This window comes from Sturnira hondurensis, unplaced genomic scaffold (assembly GCF_014824575.4).
Source record: "Sturnira hondurensis isolate 20B ecotype Veracruz unplaced genomic scaffold, ASM1482457v3 Scaffold0022908, whole genome shotgun sequence".
NCBI lineage: Eukaryota > Metazoa > Chordata > Mammalia > Chiroptera > Phyllostomidae > Sturnira > Sturnira hondurensis.
Genome location: NW_028095539.1, coordinates 1953949 through 1978891, shown reverse-complemented (window position 1 = coordinate 1978891; position 24943 = coordinate 1953949). Strand labels below are relative to the sequence as shown.

Genomic DNA, 24943 nt, shown 5'->3' with positions numbered 1-24943 from the left:
TTTTCCATCACCATTTATCCCCCTACACCCTCTTCTGCCTCCACCCCCCACCCCCCCCAGCAATCACCACACTGTTGTCCATGTCCATGAGGTCTTTCTTTCTTTTTTTTTGCTTCATCCTCCCCAGCTGTCCCCCAGAGCTGTCAGCCTGAATTTGTTTAAATTTTTATTTTGTGTTTCTTCTGAGAGCTCCTATAGCCTGGAGATCCCAGCCACCATGGCTCGTGAGATCCATGGAGCAGGGTGGACGAGGCAGTTCGTGCCTAACTGTGCCTGTCCTGGCTCACAGGGGGGAGGTCGGTGGTGGGTGGGAGGAGGGGACACACCCAGGGTCATTAGTGTGAGACCCCTCCCCAGACTTTTCAAGATCTGTTTTTTTCTCTTAAAAGCCGTAGTCCACAGGATTTGGGACTCTGGGCCTGCCGTGAGCACCCAGTGCCGTCTGGGCCAGAGCCACCTGTGGGGTTGTCACCCTGTGGCCCCTGACAGCTCCAGGCTTGCTGACAGTTCCCCCGTGTTGCAACAGCAGTGGCCTGTACTGGACAGTGCTGGAGAGAAAAAGAGTTACCAAAGCCACTGCACCACATCCTAACTCCCATCCCCGGTGTCTGGCCCTGGGCTACTCTGCCTTCTGTTCACCCTGCACTGGGCCAGATGCCCTGCATTGTCCCAGGGACGTCCGTGTGTGTGTGAACACGAATGAATGTTTTGTTGTCGCTTAGTGTGGGTTCCCTGCATGTACTGTCCAGCGACTTGCTGTCTTTAAAATGGCTGATTATCATGCTTGATCACACATGCAAAGAGTTTGGATTCAGTAAAATACAGCTTTAAAACATGCCTCCCTGTGTGGCTGTGATTTTTATACCGAGGTGTCCCCATATCATTGCCTTACCATCTAAATATAATCATGAGTTAGCGATATGGTAGAGAGCAGTCATTAGTATCCCATGAAGTACTTAACTATTTCCCTTTGTGGTTCTTTTAGGTTGATATCAGTTTTTGAGTATTACGATACTGAAATAAAATCTTTATGAGTAACGTGTTTTCCATTTGTAGGATTATTTCCCTCGATGGATTTATAGAATGGGTCAAATAGATAACCAGGTCAGAAAGACCAATGTTTTTCGCTCTCAACCAAGTAAAGCAGGACCTGGAACATAATAGTCATTTCAGTAATATTTATCGCATTGAAGACTGTTCTAAAACTTGCTTTCCAATACGGATGTGCCGGTTTTCAGTCCCATCAACAATATGACATTTCTGTTCTCCCACACCATCTTACACTTAAATTGTTTATTATTATTATTATTTATTTTTATAGAGAGGGGAAGGGAAGGAGAAAGAGAGAGAAACATCAGTGTGTGGTTGCTTCTTGCACACCCTCTACTGGGGACCTGGCCTCCAGCCAGGGCACACTTAAATTGGTGGTTTGTTTGTAATCAGAAGAATTCTCTATCTTGAAAAAAATGCTATCAAGATGATATAACTAAGATCTGTTTCTCTTTTTGTTTTCACCCACTTGGTAAATGGACACATGTTTTCTTACAGGACTGAATTTGCTCTTAAAGAAATCATGTCCTCTGGAGGTGCCGAAGATGACATCCCTCAGGGAGAGAGGAAAACAGTTACAGATTTTTGTTACCTTCTGGATAAGTCTAAACAACTGTTCAATGGGTTAAGGTTAGTGGACTCTTGCTATTTAAACTTTTCTCTAGTTCTGTGTGTTTTTTCCCCATGTCTGATATGTAGTACCTTTCCGAATGTTATGGATGGCATGTTACATAAATTTCTTCATTCTCAGATGAAAAACAATAGGAAAAGAGGATTGTTTTTACTGAAGTTAAGGAGAACTCTTTTGTTTGATGGTTTTATATGCATTAGTCCACATTATATCCTGTTTACACCTGATTTTACACATTGGGGTACCGAGGGCAAGAGGAGCCTGCAAATGCACAGTGCAGGCAAATGTGGTCCTCGCTCCTGTTGCCGTCTTTACACTTCTTTGCTTGTTCCTTTTTTTCTTCTTTTTCGTAGGATGCAGTAGCTGTTGACTAAAGCAATGACAGAGTGTTCTAGACAGTGTTTTTTATTTTAGTTGTGTATGCCCTAAATGGACTGGTAGCGGAAACTATATGAGCTTTCGTCCAAATGTGTCTTTGATTGTGTGTTCTTGTGCGTGGTGGGTATGTAATTATGTACTGTTCTTTTTAAGTGATTTAGCCCATATTACAGTTCTTAAGATTCTTCGCGTATTGACTTGTCTCAGACCTAAAGCTTCATTAATTAGCATAGTTCCATTCATAAATAAATTCTTTTTTAATTGAAATATTTTTTTAAGATTTATTTATTTATTTATCTTTAGAGGGGAAGGGAAGGAGAGAGGGAGAGAAACACCGATGTATGGTTGCCTCTCGCATCTCCCCTGATGGGAACTGGCCTGCAACCCAGGCATGTGCCCTGACTGGGAATGGAACCACGATCTCTTGAGTCACATGCCCACGCTCAATCCACTGAGCTACACCAGCCAGGGCCATAAATAAATTCTTGATATAGGTGAAATAGGTTTCATTTTTGAAATTTTTTTATATGAGTCAATGATTATAAAAATATTTTAATTTACAATTCATTCCTGGGTAAAAATGCAACCTTTTCCTATGTTTTATAATTGATAAATGTTTTATAATTGAATTATATTTCCATCCCTGTGTTGGAAACTGTACTGGCAGAGTTTATTTTTAAAGTTAATATCTTTTAAAAAATGTTTACAATCATAAAGATAATAAGGTCACCACGGTCTAATTGTAGGACATTTAATTACCCCCCCAAAGAAACACCATACCCACTAACAGAGACTGTTCATTCCCCCCAGGCCTCCAAACCCCTAATCTGCTTTCTCTGTCTGTGGATTTACATATTTTAAACATTTCATATAGGTAGAATCATGCAATATGTGGTCTTTTGTGATTGGCTTCTTTCACTAAATATAATAATTCTGAGGTTCCTCTATGAAGTAAACAGGTATCAGTATGTCATTCCTGTTATTACAGATCAATATTCCATTGTACAGATTTACCCCATTGTATTTGTCTAGTCATCAGTTGATGGACATTCGGGTTACTTTGCTCTTTTTGGTTGTTTGGAATAATATTGCTACGAACATTTGTGTACAAGGTTTTAGGTGGACTTACGTTTGCATTTCTCTCGGGTAACACCTAGGAGTAAACTTTCTGGGTTACCTGGTTCTCTGTGTCTAACATTCAGAGGAACTTCCAGACTGGTTTTCAAAGAGGCTACTATGTTACCAGCGATGTGTGGGGGTCCCATTTCCTCCGCATCCTCAGCAGCCCCTGTCCTTGTCTGCCTTTTTGGTGATAACCATCCCAGTGGATGCGAAGTGGTATCTCATCGTTGTTTTGATTTGCGTTTCCCTAATGACAGTGGTGTTGAGTATCTTTTCATGTGCCTGTTGGCCATTTTATATCTTTCTTGTAGAAATGTCTATTCTAATTCTTTGACCATTTTTAAAATTGGGTTATTTTGTTATTTTTAAGTTGTAGTTTTCTTTGTATTCTGGATACAAGCCCCTTGTAAGATGTAATGATTTGCAAATACATATTTTAACATTCTTTGGGTATCTGTTCATTTCTTGATGGCGTCCTGAAAACACAAAAGCTTTTAATTTTAATAACTTTCAACTTGTCATTCTTCGCTTTCGTCATTTGTACTTCTTGTGTCATGTCTAAAAAAATTATTGCCTAACCTGAGGTCACCAAGATTTACTCCTATGTTTTCTTCTAAGAGTTTTATGGTTTTACCTCTGACATTTTGTGTTAATTTTTCAGTTTGGTATGAGATCTTAGGCATTTTTTATTGAAAAAAGATTTCAGTTTTTTATTATATTTCTTTCATTTTTATCTTCTTCCTTGTTCCTCCTTCCTTGTTAATACTTATAGTGCTAAGACTGAATATATGGCCTGTCGCTCAGTGGATTGAGCTTGGGCTGCAAATCAAAGGGTCATGAATTCGATTCCCTGTCAGGGCACATGCCTGGGTTGCAGGCCAGTTCCCAGTGAGGGTGCACAAGGCAACCATACATTGATGTTTCTCTCCCTCCTTCCCTTCCCCTCTAAAGATAAATAAATAAAATCTTTTAAAAAAAACTAGGTATAAGTATTTGACCTAAAGTTGACTAGCTTCTCTATATATTCTAAGACATTCATTAGAAATCTTAATGTGTTTATAAATGGAAATGAATTTTCATTATGTCTGAGAAACATATTTAATTTAGCAGTGACATTTCTCTTCTTAAAAAGGAATTATTTTCCTAATAATTCCTGATTCTAAACCATAGATGAATTGTAAAGCTCAAGCAGCCTCCTGCTAGAGCGTCCCTGCTGGCCTGAGGTCAGTCTGAAACTACTGTAACGCTAACAGATCACATTTCCGCACAGCGTTCCACAGTTTATAAATTCCTTTCAGACACTTCTTCATACTTTGGCCATAGGATGACAGTATATAGTACCAAAAACACCTGTTATCTAAAAATGAATTGTTTGCCCCGGCTGGTGTGGCTCAGTGGATTGACTGCCTGCCTGCAAACCAAATGATTGCTGGTTCGATTCCCAGTCAGGGCACATGCGTAGGTTGCCAGCCAGATCCCCATTAGTGGGTGTGCAAGAGGCACCATACACTGATATTTCTCTCCCTCTCTTCCTCACTCCCTTTCCCAGCTCTCTAAAAATAAATAAATAAAATAGTTAAAAATAAATAAATAAATAAATAAATATGAATTGTATTATTTCATGTTCTTGAAATGTCATTTGAGTTGTGTTCTCATTTTGATATTTTTGATCATTAAAGTGCCATTTTAACTATCACACAGACTTTATTTATTTTTAAAGTAGTTGTAGAATAAAATTGTATCTGTGGGAATAGTAGGAAACTAATATAGAAGGAAGTTGTGTGAGAGCTGAACTTTTTCTGTTTTCTCAGAATTGCTTTTTTAAAAACAATTTGTATGATCTTTTTAAGTATATTTTACTGATTATGCTATTACAGTTGTCCCAGTTTTTTCTCCCCTTTATCCTCCCTCTGTCCTGCACACCCAGCCCTCCAGTACTCCCCTCCCCTCCCCTCCCCTCCCCTCCCCTCCCCTCCCCTCCCCTTCCCTTCCCCTTAGTTCATGTCCGAGGCTTGTACATACAAGTTCTTTGGCTTCTCCATTTCCTGTACTATTCTTCACCTCCCCCTGTTTATTTTAGGCCTACCAGTTATGCTTGGTATTCCCTTTACCTTTTCTCCCCCCGCCCATTCTCCCCTTTCCTCCCCACTGATAGCCCTCCATGCGATCTCCATTTCTGTGATTCTGTTCCTCTTCTAGTTCTTTGCTTAGTTTTTTTTTTTGTTTATTAGGTTCAGTTGTAGATAGTTATGAGTTTGTTGTCATTTCATTGTTCATAGTTTTTGATCTTCTTCTATTTCTTAGATAAGTCCCTTTAACATTTCATATAATAAGGGCTTGGTGATGAAGAACTTTTTTAACATGGCCTGTCTGAGAAACACTTTATCTGCCCTCCCATTCTAAATGAAAGCTTTGCTGGGTAGAGTAATCTTGAATGTAGGTCCTTGCTTTTTGTGGCTTGAAATACTTCTTTCCAGCCCCTTCTTGCCTATTAGGTTTCTTTTGAGAAATCAGCTGACAGTCTTGTGGGAACTCCTTTGTAGGTAACTGTCTCCTTTTCTCTCACTGCTTTTAAGATTCTCTCCTTATCTTTCATCTTGGGTAATATAATTATGAGGTGCCTTGGTGTGTGCTTCCTTGGATCCAACTTCTTTGGGACTCTCTGAGCTTCCTGGATTTCCTGGAAGTCTATTTACTTTGCCAAATTGGGGAAGTTCTCCTTTATTACTTTTTCAAATAAGGTTTCAATTTCTTGGTCTTCCTCTTTTCCTTCTGGCACCCCTGTGCTTTGGATGTTGGAACGTTTAAAACTGTCCCAGAGGTTCCTAAGCTTCTCCTCATCTTTTTGAATTCTTGTTTCTTCATTCTATTCTGGTTGAATGTTTGTTTCTTCCTTCTGTTCCACCAAATCGTTGATTTGAGTCCTGGTTTCCTTCTGTTCACTGTTGGTTCTCTGTATATTTTTCTTTATTTCACTTTGCATGTACTACAAAGGGCCCACCATCTAGAAGGTAATTTTGGTTTTTTGTAACAGAACTATTAAAAAAAAACTATTAAAAAGGTTTTGGTAAGATATGGATGAAAAGTTGCCAGTGATATGTGGTTGAATAAAAAAAGCAAATTGTGAAAACAAGACATTTTAAATGATCTTTTTTTAAATAAAAAATTCCGTCTTAAATATATCTGTTTAAGTGGGAACTGTTTGCTCTTAGTGCCCAGTTTGATCTCTTTCTTCTGGGAACTGGTTTTTCCCACAGTGTCTGGTGCAAGTGAATTGTGTGTTTTCTGTGCTTGTTTACATAAATGAAGGTGTTTTGTTCGGTATTAGCCCTTGATTGGAAAGGCCTCTGGTTTTCAGTTCCGTGCCCGTGGTGGGAGGTTGAGGGGGCATGTGGTGTGCCCCATGCTGTTCTCCAGTTCCCTTTCCGAAGCTCTTTGAGTAACAAATTAAACACCTTTCTACTTTCAAGTGTTGATAGTTTCTGTGCACTTCTTTTGAAATAGAGATTTCTTTGAGAATGATTAAAAGAAGGTGTTTTTTTATTGCCTCCCCCCTTTATATTTGTGTTGATCTGAGTAGAAAACAGGATCACAGTGCTGTAGAGGACAAGAAATCCATTGGTAGTGGTCTGTAGCAGCGCTGGAACTTGGAGAAACAGGGTGAAGTGGGAATCCAGCTGGAATAGCGTCAGCTTTTCACCTTGGTCCTTCTTTCCAGGCGTTCTTTTCATTGTTTGTGCTTATCTTTTGGCTACCTTTTCTTTGTGTTTTCTCTTTCTTTCTTGAGTTCACAAACTGGTGATTAACCTTACTATTGCCATGTAATGTACTTGTAGAAAGGTACACGTAATAATTTTTTGTACAGACTGAACACACGCATATGGCTTGTACTTGGGTAAAGAAATAGAACACACAGCCCCCTGGCAACCCCGGTGCCCCTCTCGCCCGGACTTCATAACAGGGAAGAAGTGCAGTCAGTGCCTAGAGTTTGATATAATGTCTCATTTGGATGTAACAAATTTTCTCTCAAAAGTGTACATTTTCACCTTGTTTTAAGCCGTTCACCTAAGTTGCCGGAGCTTTTTCAGTTTCCCAGCTGTGATTGTCTTGATGGTGTATTTTTCTTGACTGAAATTACCTTCTGATAATATGTGCATAATAAATAAACTTCTTTTCACTTACCGTGTAAGGAAATAGTCTAGAAGGTGAGAAATGGATTGAATGAATGGTGTTATGCTTGTAATAGCTCTTGCATGTAGTTACAGTAGTAATGAAGTGATAGAAATAGCTGTGAGTAATGTCATAAAAATGATCAGAGCCCAAGTGCCTGCAGGGTTCTGGTTACCATGGTGATGAAGCAGCATGGAGTACTTGGTGGAATTATATAAGGCATCTCGAGACACGTATTTGAGATACACAGCTGCATCTACCACTGACACCCATGATTTTGGTGCTTTGAGACAGCAGAGGCCTCTAAGTCCTAATTATTTGACTCCAGAGAAGCAAATACACAAAGCCAAAATAAGCATCGGAGCCCATGAATGTATATATATTTACAGAGACTCACACCAATGTGAAGTGTAGTGGTCTTTAATTAAAATCATTGCAGTAATTATTTTTATTAAATATGCTCCCAATATTTCATATTAAAGAATAAATCATCTACAGTGCCTTCTTGAAAGCCTATTTTTAGGAAGCCCTGGCTCCTAAATAGGAAAGGAACCGTGAGAAGTTGCCAGTCTGCTCCACTGTCTCCTCCCGCCCCTCCCAATGCCGCCTCCTCCTTCTCTTGTCCCTCTTTTTCTTCCCCTCCTTTTTCCTTCCCCTTCTTCAAAAAAGCAATACTCTCCTAGAGACAAGTTACACAAACTGGTAATAGTGAGGTATATGTTGTTCAGAAATAATACCCTAAAGTATTGTACAAGCTTGTGCTGTAGGCTTTCATTTGATAGGGTTGCCCACTCGAAAAGTTTGCCCTTGAATTTGAGGGAGACTCTCACCAGAGTGATCTAGAGAAGAAGCATTGACTATTGAAAGTTTAATGTGAGCCACAAATATGATTTAAAATTTTCTGGCAGCCAGATTTAAAAAATGTAAAAAGAAAAAAGTAAAGTTAATTTTAGTAATATATTTTTGATGTATTCATTGTATCCAGAAAATTTTATTTTAACATGTGATCAGTATAGAAAAATTGTTGCGATCTTTTACATTCTTTTTTTTATACTAAGTCTTTGAAGTACACCAAAAGTTTTATACTTAACGTATATTTCAGTTCAGATTAGCCACATTTCAGGTACTCCACAGCCAAATGTGGCTATTGGCTCAGGCAAGTCCCTCCCACTTCTAGCTTCTGTTCTCAAAATGGTCCAGTGTGCTGTCCATTGACTTCACATCAGCTATTTTGGAGTTCTCTTCTCCATAGGTCCGTCAAATGTCCTTTTTGTCTCTTCCCGTACAGATGCTGATCGCTGGCAGGTCTTGGCTGTTGGTGATTTGTCCCCACCCACCTATACTTTTGTATTTGAGGGTTGCCTTATCACTACTATAATAGTTTGCTCCAGCTGTCATAACAAAATACCACAAACTGGGTAGCTTACCCAACATAAATTTGCTGTTTCAGTTCTGGAGGCTAGAAGTTCAAGATCAAGGTGTTGGCAGGGTTGGTTCCTTCTGAGGCCTCCTTCCTTGGCTTGTAATGGCCATTTTCTTGCTGTGTCCTTATGGGGCAGTACCTCTGTGTGTCCTGACCTCTTCTTATAGAGACAAGAATTAAATTTCGTTAGGGCCCACCCTAGAGGCCTCATTTTAATTATTTCTTTACAGGCCCTATCTCCAAATACAATCTTATTCTGAGGTACTTGGTGGGCATCCATGATCTTAGCTAGTTGAATTTGGCAAAGAGGGTGCATTGTAGAAACTTGGAAGGAAGTTCCTAGGTTTTGACAGCTCACCATGACATTTGAAACGCCTCTGGGAGTCAGGCTTAATCATTTGTGCTACACTTCTTCCTGCAGTAGTCTCCCGCCTTTGGTGAGAGTTGAGGGTTTTAAAGAAGGAAGATGAGTGTCATACTTTCCATTTCCTCTAAAGCCTTGGGAAAGGAATATGAGCAGCCGATTTATAACACAGGTGTCTTTGTAGGATGTGAAATATAAGGTCATTTAGCTTACAGGAGAATTCACAGAGCCCCATTTAAATTAATTCTATGGACCATTAATTTCCCATTTCTGCTGACAGTAGTAATGACCAAGTGATATATTCAGAGTTTAAAACCAGAGTCAAGCTCCGAATAGTAGAGGAATTTATCTAAAACTCTTTATAAAGTACCTTAATTTTAGACTCTAATCATATTATAGTGAATTTTTATATTAGCTTTTATGATATGTCTCATTAGGAAAGGAGTGATCACAGGGCTTATCTTTTTAGGATATTATAGAAAATTAAACCCTATTTTGAAAAAGAAATTGTGCCCTGGTTGTTGGCTCAGTTGGTTGGAGTGCTTTCCCATACACCAAAAGGTTATGGGTTCCATCCCTGGTCAGGGCACACACCTATGTTGTAGGTTTGATCCCTGGTCAGGGCGGGTTACGGGGGGCAACTGATTGATGTTTCTGTTTCACATTGATCTCTCTCTTCCTCTCTAAAATCAATAAACATATCCTTGGGTGAGGATTAAATTAAAAAAAAGGAATTCCTATCTTTATAATGAGTCTTTACACTAGAGTGATAGATTTTCTAAATTCTTGTGAGGATAATGGTATAGAATTTAGCCAATATTGTTCATAGCTATAAACCAGAGAATATTTGTATATTGTTACTTACGGTCAGGAACCTTGTTCTAGCCTTTTAGATCACCTTTTTTATGCTTTTAACCCTCATGCAAAATTGGCTTCCCTTAAAACCCTTCCACTTACTATCTGGAGTTAATGTAGTCATAAAACACTGAGTTCTACTTCCATTTTCTCCCTTAACAAGATGTATTACTGAGGTTTATTAAATTTGTCAGATTTGGAAACAAAGGAAATTGCAGCCAAATGCTTACTTAAAAATTTGCCTGAAGAATTTACACAGTATCTTTAAAGAAGCACCCAAGAGTTGTCAGGTCTCACGAAGGTGATTCTGCTGCCCAATGCCTTTGTACAACAATGCAGTCTTCCTGTCAGCAGCCACTCGGTAAGAGTCTTAAGGATCATAGCAGCGGCTCCCACTTTCAAACATCTGATTAGTTCTTCCTAATCAGTTCTGCCTAATCAGGCAGCCTCTCATTAGAGACATGAAAATGATGAAAACTTTCAATAAATGTGGAAACTAGTACCTATAGTTAACCTACTTCTGTAATTTGAAATGAGTTTCTACTTATCATAAGGATAATGGAAATGGATTAAAAATGCAATTACTAGCTCATTTTTAATGTGTGCCTGAAAAGTTGGGGTAGGAAAGCCTTTTGCTTTTTACTCATTTTCTTAACATCTGGAACAGAAATAGGAATCTTCTGTTCACTGATCAATTTCACTTATAGAAATTTACCTATTACTCATATCACAAAATCATTCAAGTTTGTTACTAGGAGCAACATAAATGTTCGTCAGGAGGGATTAGTAAAAGTGATTCACTATATACTACATTGTACATAGTAAATATTGATGTAATTCTGTATTTATCAAAGAAAATGATATACTCATAAATTAAAAAGGCATGTTATAAAACATTAAATATTGTTTGATTCCACCTATTTAAAATAATAGAAAAACTCACATAGAATACAAAACCTCCTATAAAATGCATAGAAAATACATTCATAATGGGGACTATTTCTGGGAACTAGAATCGAGGGGAGAAGCAATAGGGTATTTTCTTACTTCTTGTTTTGTATGCTTAGAACCTTTTTCCCCCAAGCGTTACATTATTTTCAAAGTTCAAAAAAGAAAGAAGCATAAGGTCTCTGTGCTAGATTGTTTGTAAAAGTCATTGCCTCCCCTATATCTGTGCCCACCAAGCCATCCCCTCACACACTGACTCCAGGCTTGGCCAGGAGATTCGCTTTGACCAATGGGGCCATAGAAACTTGGTACAAAGACTTGGAAAGAAAAATGCACATTTGAGCTGCCCTCCCTTTTGCTGCTCTTGGGAACCTTTCCACTAGCCTCGTGTAAACAGACCTACGTTAGCCTGTTGGAAGATAAAAACCACATGCCCCAGCACCCTAGCTGCCAGCCAGGCAACTGCATGTTTGAGGGAGGTCACCACCACTGTCCGTCCACAGTTGCATGAGTGATGTCTGGCTGACACTTGTGCTGTAGTTTTATTAGCTATTAATTGCCTTTTTTCTTAAATATATTGTATTGATTATGCTATTGCAGTTGTCCCACTTTTTCCCCCTCCCTACCCAGTACCTCCATTTCTTCCAGCGGTCCCCCCTTAGTTCATGTTCATGGGTCATGCATAAAAGTTCTTTGGCTTCTCCATTTCCTATACTATTCTTAACATCCCCTATTTTGTACCTACCAATTGTGCTTCTTAATATCTGCACCTTTCCCCCCATTCTCTCCCCGCCCCCTCCTAGATGATAACCCTGCAAATGATCTCCGTATCTGTGATTCTTTTCCTGTTCTGGTTGTTTGCTTAGTTTGTTTTTTAAGATTCACTTGTTGATAGTTGTGAGTTTGTTGCCATTTTAATGTTCATAGTTTTGATCTTTTTCTTAAATAAGTTCCTTTAACATTTCATGTAATAATGGCTTGGTGATGATGAACTCCTTGAGCTTTATCTTGTCTGAGAAGCATTTTATATACCCTTCCATTCTGAATGATAGCTTTGCTGGGTAGAGTAATGTAGGTTATAGGTCCTTGATTTTCATGACTGAATATTTCTTGTCAATCCTTTCTAGCCTGCAGTTTCTTTTGAGAAATCAGCTGACAGTCTTATGCGCACTCCTTTGTAGATAACTGTGTTTTTCTCTTGCTGCTTCGAAAAGTCTCTCTTTATCTTTAACCTTTGGCATTTTAACTATGGTGTGTCTTCATGTGGTCCTCTTTGGGTCCAACTTGTTTGGGACTCTCCGTGTTTTCTGGACTTGTATGTCTATTTCTTCCAACAAAATTAGGGAAGTTTTCATTTGTTATTTTTTTCAAACAAGTTTTCAGTTTCTTCCCTTTCCTCTTCTCCTTCTGGCATCCTTATTATTCTGATGTTGGTATGTTTGGAAATGTTCCAGAGGCACCTTTATACTATCCTCATTTTTAAAAAAATTTTTTTAAATATTTTATTTATTTATCTTTATAGGGGAAGGGAAGGAGAGAGGGAGAGAAACATGGTTGCCTTTATGGTTGCCTTTCGTGCATCCCCTGCTGGGAGTTGGCCTGCAGGGAACTGGCCTGCAACCCAGGCATGTGCCCTGACTGGGAATCGAACCGCGATCGTCTGGTTTGCAGGCCCGCGCTCAATCCACTGAGCTACACCAGCCAGGGCTAAATTGTTTTTCTTCTTGCTGTTTTGGTTGAATGTTTATTTCTTCCTTATGTACCAAAATGTTGATTTGAATTCTGGCTTCATCCCCTTCATTCTTGGTTTCCTATAAATTTTTCTTTATTTNTGCCTTTATGGTTGCCTTTCGTGCATCCCCTGCTGGGAGTTGGCCTGCAGGGAACTGGCCTGCAACCCAGGCATGTGCCCTGACTGGGAATCAAACCGCGATCCTCTGGTTCGCAGGCCCGCGCTCAATCCACTGAGCTACACCAGCCAGGGCTAAATTGTTTTTCTACTTGCTGTTTTGGTTGAATGTTTATTTCTTCCTTATGTACCAAAATGTTGATCTGAATTCTGGCTTCATCCCCTTCATTCTTGGTTTCCTATAAATTTTTCTTTATTTCACTAATGTAACCTTCATTTTGTCCTGGGTCTTTTTTATGCTGTTGCTGTATTCAGTGAGTTCTTTGAGCATCCTGATCACCAGTGTTTTGAACTCTGCATCTGATAGGTTGGTTATCTGTGTTTCATTTAGTTCCTTTTCTGGGTTTTTTCCTACTCTTTGATTTGGGCCATGTTTCTTTGTCTCCTCAATTTGGCAGCTTCCTTGCGTTTGTTTCTGTGCATTAGGTTGAGCTGCTTTGTCTTACTAGCATGGCCTATTGTAGAGAAAGCACCTGTAAATTGTGTGGGGTGAAGCCTTAGGCAACCCGCTTCACCACTTTGTGGCTCTGTGTTGGAGGGTTTGGAGGGGGCAGAGTGCTGCTGCTGGGCTTCTGGAGGTTTGCCCAGCACTCGCCCTGTGCAACTCGTGCCCTTTTAGCTGTTGCCATGGTGATGGTTACCAGAGTGGGTGGGTTTGCATACGTTCTAAGACCGTTCAGGCCCTTTAGCTGAAGTTTCCCCCAAATCTGGCAGTTTCTTCCACTGCTCCAACCCCCAGTGGTCTTTACAGCAAGAAGTTAATGGGGATTTATCTTCCTGGTGCTGGAAGCCTGGGCTGTGCAGTCTGGCCTGGGGCTGGGATCGCTTTCTCCCAGGGCATCCCTCCTAATTCTTATCCACACATGTGAATGTGGGGCCACCCATTTGCCACTGCGGCCTCTCCATGCCACACCGCATCTCCGTACCTCTCTGCCCCTCCTGTCTGTCTACATGAATGCGCTTTCTTTAAATTTTTGGTCATTGGACTTTTATACAAATTTTCCGATGGTTCTGGGTGTTACTTGTTTTGAGGTCTACTTGTAATTCTTTCTGTGATTGCACAAGAAGGCAAAATGTGTTTACCCATGCCTCCGTCTTGGCCAGCGGTAGCATTATCCTGCCTCTGTTTCTCTTAAGTGTCTTGTTTAGCTCTCTTTCTGATGCTGTCTTCTTTCTCCTGTGCAGAGAGAAATCTGTCTTCATGCGGCTCTCCCTTAAGCCCTCAGTGTATCTCTTCTTTACACTCTTACTTTTACTCAGTACCATGTAATTGAGTACTTATGCATTTTTTTTCTCTTTTTCTGTATATATGTTAGTCTTTTCTGTCCACCTAATGATAAGCTCCTTGACTGTAGAGGTCATATTTCACATGACTTTCTCTGGCTTTCATAACAGTCAGTGCTTGGTAGAACTACATGCAGTACCAGGCTTCCTCCTTCTGCCCCGTGTCCCCCGTGCGCCTTGCAGGGCCGCAGGGCATGTGCCGCCGGCAGTAGCATGACGCCCGCCGGTGCACGAGCAAGGCCACACAGACCCGGGCTGCGTTTCTTCCTGCCCTGTGGCTCTCTCCCTTCCATGAAATTACGTTTCCTTCATCAGGTTAATAAGAACATGTGTAGCTGGTTTGTGTGTATATATATGGTCTTTTTTTGCGAATCCAAACATGTATGTGTATTATACACTGTGTGACATGTGTGTATATTAAAATGAAAAAATCCTAATAATATAGTAAGTGAAAAATAGACAGTAATACTATATATGTATAGAATCTAGAACGATAGACATCCCTCCCTCCAAAACAACCAAACAATATAAACCACTTCCTCATGTTCCCACAAATTGTATAGAGTACCAAGACCATTCAACTTATTTAGTTCTGTGCAGTAAATAAAGGATTTCTTGTATTCTTGGAAGTTAAAATAGCGTTAAATGAGAGAATTTCTATTTTAAAAGTTTCTTTCACTTCCAAACATTTGTTTTCTCTATTTTTTGTACTTTGGAAGACATTTGGGGCATGGGGGTTCGTTCTAAAATACAGCCCGCACCTCTTTTCCTAGTTGGAAAGGTGCTCGTGGTGATCACAGGGGCTCAGACTTAGACAAAGTGACGTTGGGACGGGGACAGCCCGGAGGACTGATGGGAAGGAGCAGGGGGCCCCACACCAAGAGCACTGGTTTGTCTGGTAACCCCAGTGGAAGGGGGCGGCCCCACGTTGTAATCCGCGAGGCTGGCAATGGTACCCAGGGTTCACTGTGCTCTCTTCCACTTTTGTATGTTTGAAACCTTCCACCATAAAAAGTATTTTAAAGACATACCTTAAAAAATAGAGACACCTTTCACAAAAGTGGTAAAATGATCTTTATGGAAAAAGTAAAATGTATTTAGTGACAATATTTTTAACATAAATGTAAAGGGATACTATTGACATGAAATTTATTTTAAAAAGTTAATTCCCAAAATGGATGTTTAGGTTTATTCAGTCTTTAGTGGAACTCTACCATGAGGATTATTTTTAGACTTTTGATAAGCTAATTTTAAAATTCATACGCTAGTACCAGGGAGCAAGAATAGCCAGGGCAGTCCTGAAAAAGAAGAAACGTGCCAGATTTATCATAAAGCTACTGAACAGAATGTTAATGAGAAAATAGAAGAACGGACCAGTGGAATAAAACAAAGAGCTGGCCATAAGCATAAGGGAAGATTGATGGCTGTAATTGTCGTTCTATCATGTCAGCTAGAAGGATATTTTTTAAAAATCAGATAGAATTTGTTTTGGGTTATATTAAAGAGTTCATTTCAAAGCCATCACTATAGATCTTTAAAAAGACTGTATTATTGTGTGGATGAATTTCTTTAAAAAGATATTAAAAGCACTATATATAAAGATTAAGATTGATATGTTTGATAACTACTGAGAAAAATCAGTAAAAATGAGACGGCACAGACTGGGATAAGAAGTGTTCCACACTTTAATCAATATATAAGATTATTGTTCCTTCATAGAACAAGTAACCTGGGCAATGTAGCTCTCAAAATATTTGGTTGACTCTATTCATTTGATCCAGGTTAGCTTCCAAGTACCAACAGCCATTCCCATGATATTTTGAGACATGTCTCTCTCTCTCATGAATACCTTGAGCTTATCAGAATTCTACAAGACAGCAAAATTCTTAGTTTCTTTTCCCTGATCTGTTTTGTCCTGCTGAAAGGGTGTATTTGGGGCCTCTCTCCTATGTTTATTCACAAGTTTTCATGAAGAGGTTTCCTGAGGATGAGTCTTAAGCTGGCATTTCTCAAATTACATTTTTTACACGTTTGCATTAGAAACTGTTGTGTATTTCAGGCTCTGTAACTTGTGGATTTTCTCTTAGTTTTGCTCTTTCTCATATTTTGCTAAGTACAGCTAAGAGCATACAGTCTCTTGACTTCTTCCTGTGAATCCACAAGTTCATTAATCCCATGATCTGCTTTCCAGGTTGCTGCCGGCAAACGTAGTCCTGCTGTGTTACGATGTGTGTCATTGCTTTTCCGGTCTTCAGTAACCGTTACTTGCTGTTCAATCTCCACGCCAGTCTCACATGTGTAGTGTGCTTATTATGGCCGTAACCCCTTCCTGGTACCAGGTTCTCTCCCGGCTTTTCCTAAATAAGGCTGCAGCAACCACTCCAACATTTTAGTGCCTTTACGACAGTAGAGATTTCTAGGTCCCGGGTTAGCTGCGAGTTGTATGCCATTCTGCGGCTCCGTGAAACGTGCCTTGCTCTGGGTTTCAGTCTGAGCAGCAGCCTTGCCTTGGTCTTACAGGAGGGAAAAGTGAAACCCCTGTGATCTCTCTTAATATGCCTCTCAGACATGGTGTAGATCATTTACAATTATATTTCTTGGGCCAAAGTAAGTTATATGGCCAGTCCCTGGTCTGCATGGCAGGGAAGTGTCTCTGAGGCATGTACTGCATCCATCAGGGTCAAGGACAGGCAGCTATCTGTTCACCGACAGGAAGGGAGAGGGCGGAGCAGTTGAGAACACCACCACCTGAGTGTTCACTTCTGTGTCCCTAAAGCAGTGTTTTCAAAGTGCTGAATTCTTAGCTGAAGATAATCTGTTGGAAGTTCTCACTGTCTAGGTGAGTACAAATGAGATCACCCAGGACAGGGAAGCGAGCGCTAGAGACTCATGGGAGGCCAAGAATGAGGCTGACAGTAGCGGGGAGAAGAGAAAGAGCATGCCCAGGAGTCTTGTTATAGAGCTCTTCTCCAACAATAACTTCTTTTAAGGAAAGAAAAGCCTGAATACAAATGATTTAAATCTATCCAGTTTGTATCACCGCACGAGTTGGTTTCAATATAGCGTAAGAGATTTAAAACTAACATATGTGTATTTGTTCTTACAGAGATTTGCCACAGTATGGGCAGAAGCAGTGGCAGTCCTATTTTGGAAGAACTTTTGATGTTTACACCAAACTCTGGAAGTTCCAGCAGCAGCATCGGTAAAGGAATTGTGTAGTTAAAGGAGAGCGAGGCTCCCTTTTATTTTAGTCCCAGTTTTGACCTTTGCTCCCTCAGTGCTTTTTATCTCAGTGCATCTTAGTGTATTTTATCTGCGTGACCCAAATGAAAACAAATAGATTTTTTTCTTGTGTACTTGAGGTTTTGAAATGTACTGTTCTAATTGGATTTCTAAAGACTGTATATGACCGAAATGGTTCAGATTGAGTCTAACATAGCTTGACTGATTTGTGGTTTCATTCTAAATAGGTGTTATGTATTGGCCAAAACAATTTGTGGTATTTATGCTTCTAATATTCATGAATATAGCTCAAAGAAGTTTCTTTTTTATATTTCAGCTTACTTTAAATAGACATTTTATAAATGCTTTTTTAATTGAATTGAATGGTTTTGTTAAAATCTCATGAAAAATTCATGAATTTGAATTCACAAATTTAAAATTTCATGCTGAATTGGGTGTTATTTTATCCTATTAAGTTTACAGATTTGGTTATTTTTGAAAATTATAGTCTCTTATTTCGATTTTCTTATTTTCTATATAAAACAGACAAGTCTTGGATAATCGGTATGGCTTGAAGCGGTGGCAAATAGGGGAAATTGCTTCTAAGATTGGGCAGCTGTACTACCATTATTAGTAAGTGAATTGCATGTGGAAAAATCAAGTGTTGTCCTATGCTATGCACAGCATGTGGAAGTCTGCATGATATACTTATTTGATTGGGGGGAAAACTAAGGAGTTACAAATGAAACCTTAATAATTTAGATCAGATTGTTCAAGACAGCATTATGAAATGACCTTCCATAATCAAAGTAACATTATTTGCTTCAAAGGCTCACCTTCCCAACAGTTCATTGGGTCAGACTCATTATAACTTCAAGGAGTGTGATCTTGGTACTAGAGAAATGAATTTCTAGTTCTTAATGGCTTCACTTAAACCTTGAAGAGACTGTGCGAGACAGACTGAAGCTTGTATGTTTGGATGAGTGGTTTTCAGGAAGGTATTTTACAACTCGTACTTGGAGGGCATGTCTAAAAGGCTGCATGGAGTAGGTCAAGCTACTTCTGATGGTATCCTTGCAGTGGTAGCACCTGGGCAGTCCCCTCCACGAGTCCTGGGAAGAAGGACTCTTTAGGACTCTAATCTCATTCTCGTGAAGTGCTGTCAGGGGTACCACAGAAAGGCTCAGACCAGTTGTAACCTGATAGGCAGAAACCCCTGCCTCTTCCCGTCTGTTGGCACATCACTCAAAATTCCCACCATTAAAATCACTCTTCTTGGATAGCATATTCCCTTAAGAAGTCCTTTGTAAACTACAAATGTTGCTTTTTGCTATTTTAATTTATTTTTTAATTTTTCAATTACAGTTTACCTTTAGTATTATTTTGTATTGGTTTAGGTGTATGGCATAGTGATTAGATAGTCGTATACTTTACAAAGTGTTCCCACGATATTTCCAGCACCCACCTGGCACCAGACATAGTCATTACAATATTATTGGCCACATTTCCTGTGCCGCGCTTGACATTCCCATGGCTACTCTGTAACTATCAACTCGCACTTCTTAATCCCTTCACCTCTTACACCCAGTTCTTTAAACAAAGAACCTAATTTATCAGCATCTTCTGAAGATTGATATGGATAGTCCATTTCTGAATCCTGTGAGGAAAAAAATGAAAGAATGAGTCAAGGAACAAGTGACTCATGGATTTGGGGAGGGTCATGAAAGGACTGTCCTAGGTGGACAGTTTTAACTTGGTGGAAGACTTTTTGGAGAGTCCTTTTGAGGAAGGAGAATAATGTATACTTTGAGTTGCCATCCAAAAAGGCTTGGGAGCGGTGGGGAGGTATTTTTCAAATATCACTATTACTTTTATATATTTTAAAGGTGATACGCATATTGCCTTGCGATTCGAATTTAGGACAGTCATTCCCATGCCCTCATGTAGAGGAATAGGGGGATAATGGAACAAGCATTGATCATGGTGAAGAATCGGAGACAGTGTCAGATTGAAAGATTTTTTTTTCTCATAGCTTACGCACATCTGAGACCAGCTATCTGAATGAGGCTTTCTCCTTCTATTCTGCAATCAGACAGAGGTCATATTATTCTCAAGTCAATAAAGAGGACAGGTATGTACCTAGAACGTTTTTAGAGACAAGAAAGAAAAGCACTGAACATTTTTAGTTTGTGTGCAAATTATGCAGACACACATACATTTGTTTATAACTTTTATTCACTTAACGGGTCTACAGAGTGCTTACTGTGTGCCAGGCCTCTTTCGGCACACAGAGATGTTACCTAATGGCTTAGATGTTTCCTAAGCATTACAGATGTTGTAACAGATGTCCCAGTACCAGCATGCAGTCAGAGCACGGAGGAGGGATAGCTTACTTCTTTTTTGTGAGAGCGTGGGGTCATAAAGTGTCACTGAAATGAAACAACCCCAGAGTGAGCCTTTGCTAATAACCTTGGTGTTTTTTAGCCTGGGTACTTTTACTTCATATACATTCAAAAGCCTGCTGACAGCAGCCATGTAGGACTAAAGAAAAGGCGTTAAGCTGTTGGAAGTTTATTTTGTAAACCCAACACTGTTGTGCAGATGTTAGGGAAAAACTGTCTGATGGAATTTATTCATTCCCAACAGTACTCTGTTGAGCACTTACATGTACATACGGCAGTGTGGTTGGTACTTGGAAAAAGAAAAAAGAAAAGGTGTACAAGTGTGCTCTTTTTTGTTTTAAACGGTTATCTTCTCATGGGAATTACAGACACCTTTGGGGTGTTAGTAGGTAGTGATGTTTTTAATTCCAGATGAGTGTGGAGTTGTGGAAGAAACCAGGGATCTGCTAGAGAATCTTTATTGCTAGCATTCCACGAACTATTGGAAGAGAAAGTTCAATACTACGCCCTGGCTGGTGTGGCTCAGTGGGTTGAGTGCTGACCCATGAACCAAAAGGTTCCAGGTTTGATTCCCAGTCAGGGCACAGGCGTGGGTTGCCGGCCAGGTCCCCAGTTGAGGGCGTGTGAGAGGCAACCCATCGATGTTCCTCCTCCTCTCTTTCTCCCTCCCTTCCATTCTCTCTAAAAGCAAATAAAAATAGTTTATTTAAAAAAGAAAAAGTGCAGGACTAGAGGATGTGAACGTTCTCTCTACTGTTATCTCACAGAACTCACAGTTGTTCTATAGGGAAAATAATATGTTCTCTTAGCAGTAGAAGAAAATGTAGTTTTGACATGTCTTTATAGAGAACACTTTGTGCTTGGCTATCATAGGCTTTCCAGCTCTATAGCAGCATTTTTTGGGAAGCCCCACTTTTGTGAATGCCCCTTGTGCCCTTGCAAGTCTCGTCCACAGTTCTCTAGAGGAGTTTGTTGGGTGCGAGGGAGGTTCGTAGATGCTGAAGTCTTTGTGTCATCGCCTTGCTCATTCTTCCATCAAGACTCCCACCCATTGCTCTCCCTTCAGATTGAATGATTTGCTTTACATATATTCACTATAAATATATTTCCTCCAACCCTCCCTTTATTGCACTTATGTTGTACAATTTGCCCGAATTCTTGGTGAGATGAATTTATCTCTAAGAATGTGCAAAAGGGCTATGTAATATTTTATTAGCAAGGAACTATTTTAAGCAATAGTAAAATACCTTGTGTAATTCGCTTTTCTAATTTGTCAAAAGGAAAATTGGCCATAAGCCCCTTGGCCTAAAACCCGTCAGTTTGATTCATGGAAATTCTTTGCTATCCTAACTGCGAACACTGCTCGTTAATTGTTTTCCTGTGCTGCCTCCTAGAGCAGGGCATGGACAGAGGTGGGGTTCTTTGGAGCCACGGAGTCAAAATCCCTTGCCTTAAAGGCACTGAATTGGAATCAAAGGACCATCTGAAATCTTGACCTTGTTCTCTGGGGGCACTTTGTTCAGGTGGCACGTTGTTTGTTAGTGCGCACAGAGCAAGGCAGCCAGTCCAGGTAGCAGTCGACGACAGTTCCTATAATCAACAGCTGTAGATTTGAACTAAGTAGGAAAATATTGCACAATATCACAGTTGCTTTAAAAGGCAAAAATCCCTCCTCAAAGGGATGAGTTCTCTGCACTGTCTTAGTGCCTAAGGATTGTGTCAGTGCCAGGAGGAATGGTTCGTTCTAGCAATCACTAAGGCAACTGCCTGTCACTAAGCAGTCAGCCCTCACACTGTCATTTCCCAGGCCCATCCTGTTTAGTAAAGGGAGATGTTACCCCATAATCAGTCTTCCGAGGAGCTGAAGACCCCAACTCTTGTGGCTGATCCTGACCAGAGTTAGACATGGAGAAGATAAAGTGTCTGAGTAAATGGAGGCGGGGATGGAGTTGCATTGAGCCACCTGGAAAATAGTTTCCTTGCAAATGTGTGAAGATCCGGTGTCTTACAAGCGGAGGGCCTGGCAGGTTGGAAGGGCCGCAGTTCCAGAGTACCACAATAACTTTGTCAAAAGATCATGATGTCAGCTTCAGTGTTGAGAGCATTGAAGTTTTCTGCAGTGGGAAGTGTGAATCTGACTTTGAAGACCTGGGCATTTTCTGGTGGCGTTGGTAAGGAAGACTCGATGTAGACCCTTCCTTCCACAGCTCGGCAGGGAGCCCGGCAGAAGGCTGTGGGCTGCGGGTTCAGGATTTCCCGCTGCATTGGGAGGCCTCTGCTGTGCCAGTGGGTAGCACTGACTTCTTTCATCTGCGCTTTGCTGGAGTTCAACACGTGGTTTCCGAAACAGAATGCGTCCAACACTTCTGCACGTTCGTTTAATGCAGAGCCTGCAAACTGTGATCTGGTCTTATACTGTCTCAGAGCTCAGAGCGTTTTTACCTTTTTAAAGGGGTTGTGAAAAAAGAAAAGATAAATATGCTGCAGACACCATCTGTGGCCTGCAAAGCCAAAAGTCGCCTTTTCTGGCCACTTAGAGAATGTTTGTCAATCTGTGGTTCAAAATATGTTCGTGTAATCTGTTACGTAGTTGTATAAACCATGGTATGGCCCTGGCTGGTGTAGCTCAGTGGATTGAGTGGGGGCCTGCGAACCACATGATCGTGGTTCGATTCCCAGTCAGGGCACATGCCTGGATTGCAGGTCAGTTCCCAGCAGGGGACTCATGGGAGGCAGCCATACATCGATGTTTTTCTCCTCTCCTTCCCTTCCTCTCTAAAGATAGATAAATAAAATCTTTAAACAAAATAAAAATACAGGACTTCCGCCAACATGGAGGCATAGGTGGAAACACTGTGCCTTCTCCCACAACCAAGTTTGACTACAACAAAGGTTTGGAAAACAAAGACATAGCCAAAGAAAAGAAAATTGAATTATATGGAAGTCCAACAACAACGAACCTGTTCAACGGAGACCGGTAAGAGGGGCGGAGCCAGCAGCGGAGCAGGTTCGGGCAGGAAAGATCCCCCAACCTAGGCGCACAAGTGGCCTGGACCCAGTCAGGGTGTGGGGCAGACTCACCACGGTCGCACATTCGCGCACAGTGAGACGGACCATGCAGGCCCCAGGGGGCGAACCCAGTGGTGGAGGGCTGACGGTGGTGGCACACTCACGTGCAGTGAGACGAAACACACGGGTCCCGGTGACGGTGGCAGCTGTGGCACCTGTGGAGGCCGTGGCGGGAGGCGGCAGATGGGACGCTATTGCTCCTCTCTGACCCTGCCCCCACATACAGCGTCACAACCCAGCCACTGAGTTGCCCTGCTCTGCTGAACACCTAGGGCTCTGATCCTGCTACGGAACAGGCACGAACAGCCCAAAAGATGGCGCAAGAAGAACTCAAAGCCCCAGAGCCGATAACTCTAAGTGACCAAGAGATTGCCAGCCTCTCAGAAGCACAGTTCAAGACACTGTTTATCAGGATGCTCACAGAACTGGTTGATTATAGTCACAAATTAGAGGAGTGTATGACGGCTAAACTAATTGAAATGAAGGGAGATGCACAGGAAACCAATAGTGATGGAAAGGAAACTGGGACTCAAATCAATGGAATGGACCAGAAAGAAGAACGAAACATCCAACCAGAAAGGAATGAAGAAATGAGAATTCAAAAAAATGAGGAGAGGCTTAGGAACCTCCAGGACATCTTTAAACGTTCCAACATCCGGATTATAGGGGTACCAGAATGGGGAAAGAAACAGCCATGAGTGGAAAACTTATTTGAACAAATAACAAAGGAGAACTTCCCCAGTCTGGCAAAGGAAATAGACTTCCAGGAAATCCAGGAAGCTCAGAGAGTGCCAAAGAAGTTGGACCCAAGAAGGAACACACCAAGGCACATCATCATTACATTAGCCAAGACTAAAATGAAGGAGAGAATCCTAGAAGCAGCAAGAGATAAGGGCACAGCCACCTACAAAGGAGTACCCATCAGACTGTAAGCGGATTTCTCAAAAGAGACCTTATAGGCAAGAAGGGGCTGGAAAGAAGTATTCCAAGTCATGAAAGGGAAGGACCCACATCCAAGATTGCTTTATCCAGCAAAACTTTCATTTAGAATGGAAGGACAGATAAAGTGCTTCTCAGATAAGGTCAAGTTCAAGGAGTTCATCATCACCAAGCCCTTATTATATGAAACGCTAAAGGAACTTATATAAGAAAAAGAAGATGAAAAATATTAACAGTGAAAGGACAGCAAGCACACAGTTATTAACAACCACACCTAAAACAAAAGCAAACCAAGAAGATAGCTAGATCAGGAGCGGAACCATACAAATGAAGAACACGTGGAGGGTTAGCAACAGGGGAGTGGGAGGAGGAGAAGGGGGGAGAAGGTACAGAAAATAGCATAGACAGTAGGTAGAAAATAGATGGCGGGAGGGCAAGAATAGTGGGGGAAATATAGAATCTAAAGAACTTGAGACACGTGGTTATAAACTAAGGGGGGGAGAATGGTGGGGGAGGGAGTGTGCGGGTGGAGGGGAATGATGGTGGGGAATAGAACAACTGTAATGGTATAATCAATAAAATATATTAAAAAAAATAAAAATAAACCATGGTATGGATTCATAGAACCTATTTTATTTTATCAAATGTTAGAGAATTGCTATGTTAAGGTTTCAGGTGTGAATTGACATCCTCCTCCTACAATTTTTCTTCTGTTTTGAATTCCATTTCTGACAATGAAGTACGATAGAGAATCTAAAATACTCTCTCCAGAACACCTAGAAATGCCGGATAAAATAGAGCAGTCATCTCTTCATCTTTAAATGGACAGCTTAGCTTCAAGAAAGTAAGAGCACCAGTCCCCTTAGCACCGGGACCAGTGCTGTAGTGACCTTGGGGGGCTTGGGGGGGGTGACAGAAAAGAACTACCGGGATTTTTTCCAGGAGAGGAACATTGAAATTAGAAAAAAGTGGTGATGTATTAGGATTAGTGAGAAAAAAATTTCCCCTTGTTTCCTAAAAAAACACAGGCCTCATAAGACAGTAATCATTGTAAGAACAGCTATTCAATGTTATGAAGAAAATGGGACTGCCCTGACCTGCATGGCTCAGTTGGTTGGGCGTTGTCCTACAGAGCAAAAAGTTGCCGGTTCAATTCCTCTTCAGCGCACAGGCCTGG

The 24943-nt window shown here is 40.8% G+C and overlaps 1 protein-coding gene across 4 annotated transcripts in view; it reads left to right on the top strand.

Annotated features, from left to right (window-relative positions):
• Positions 1-24943, top strand: part of SCAI (suppressor of cancer cell invasion) — a 106405-nt gene that overhangs the window by 49162 nt on the left and 32300 nt on the right. For 2 of the 4 annotated variants that reach the window (XM_037036445.1, XM_037036444.1), the window contains exons 3-6: positions 1549-1680; positions 17241-17336; positions 17903-17989; positions 19389-19487. In XM_037036445.1, the coding sequence (XP_036892340.1) occupies positions 1549-1680; positions 17241-17336; positions 17903-17989; positions 19389-19487 (414 nt within the window). The remainder of the gene's footprint in view (positions 1-1548; positions 1681-17240; positions 17337-17902; positions 17990-19388; positions 19488-24943) is intronic. The other 2 variants (XM_037036446.1, XM_037036447.1) reach the window with 2 other exon arrangements.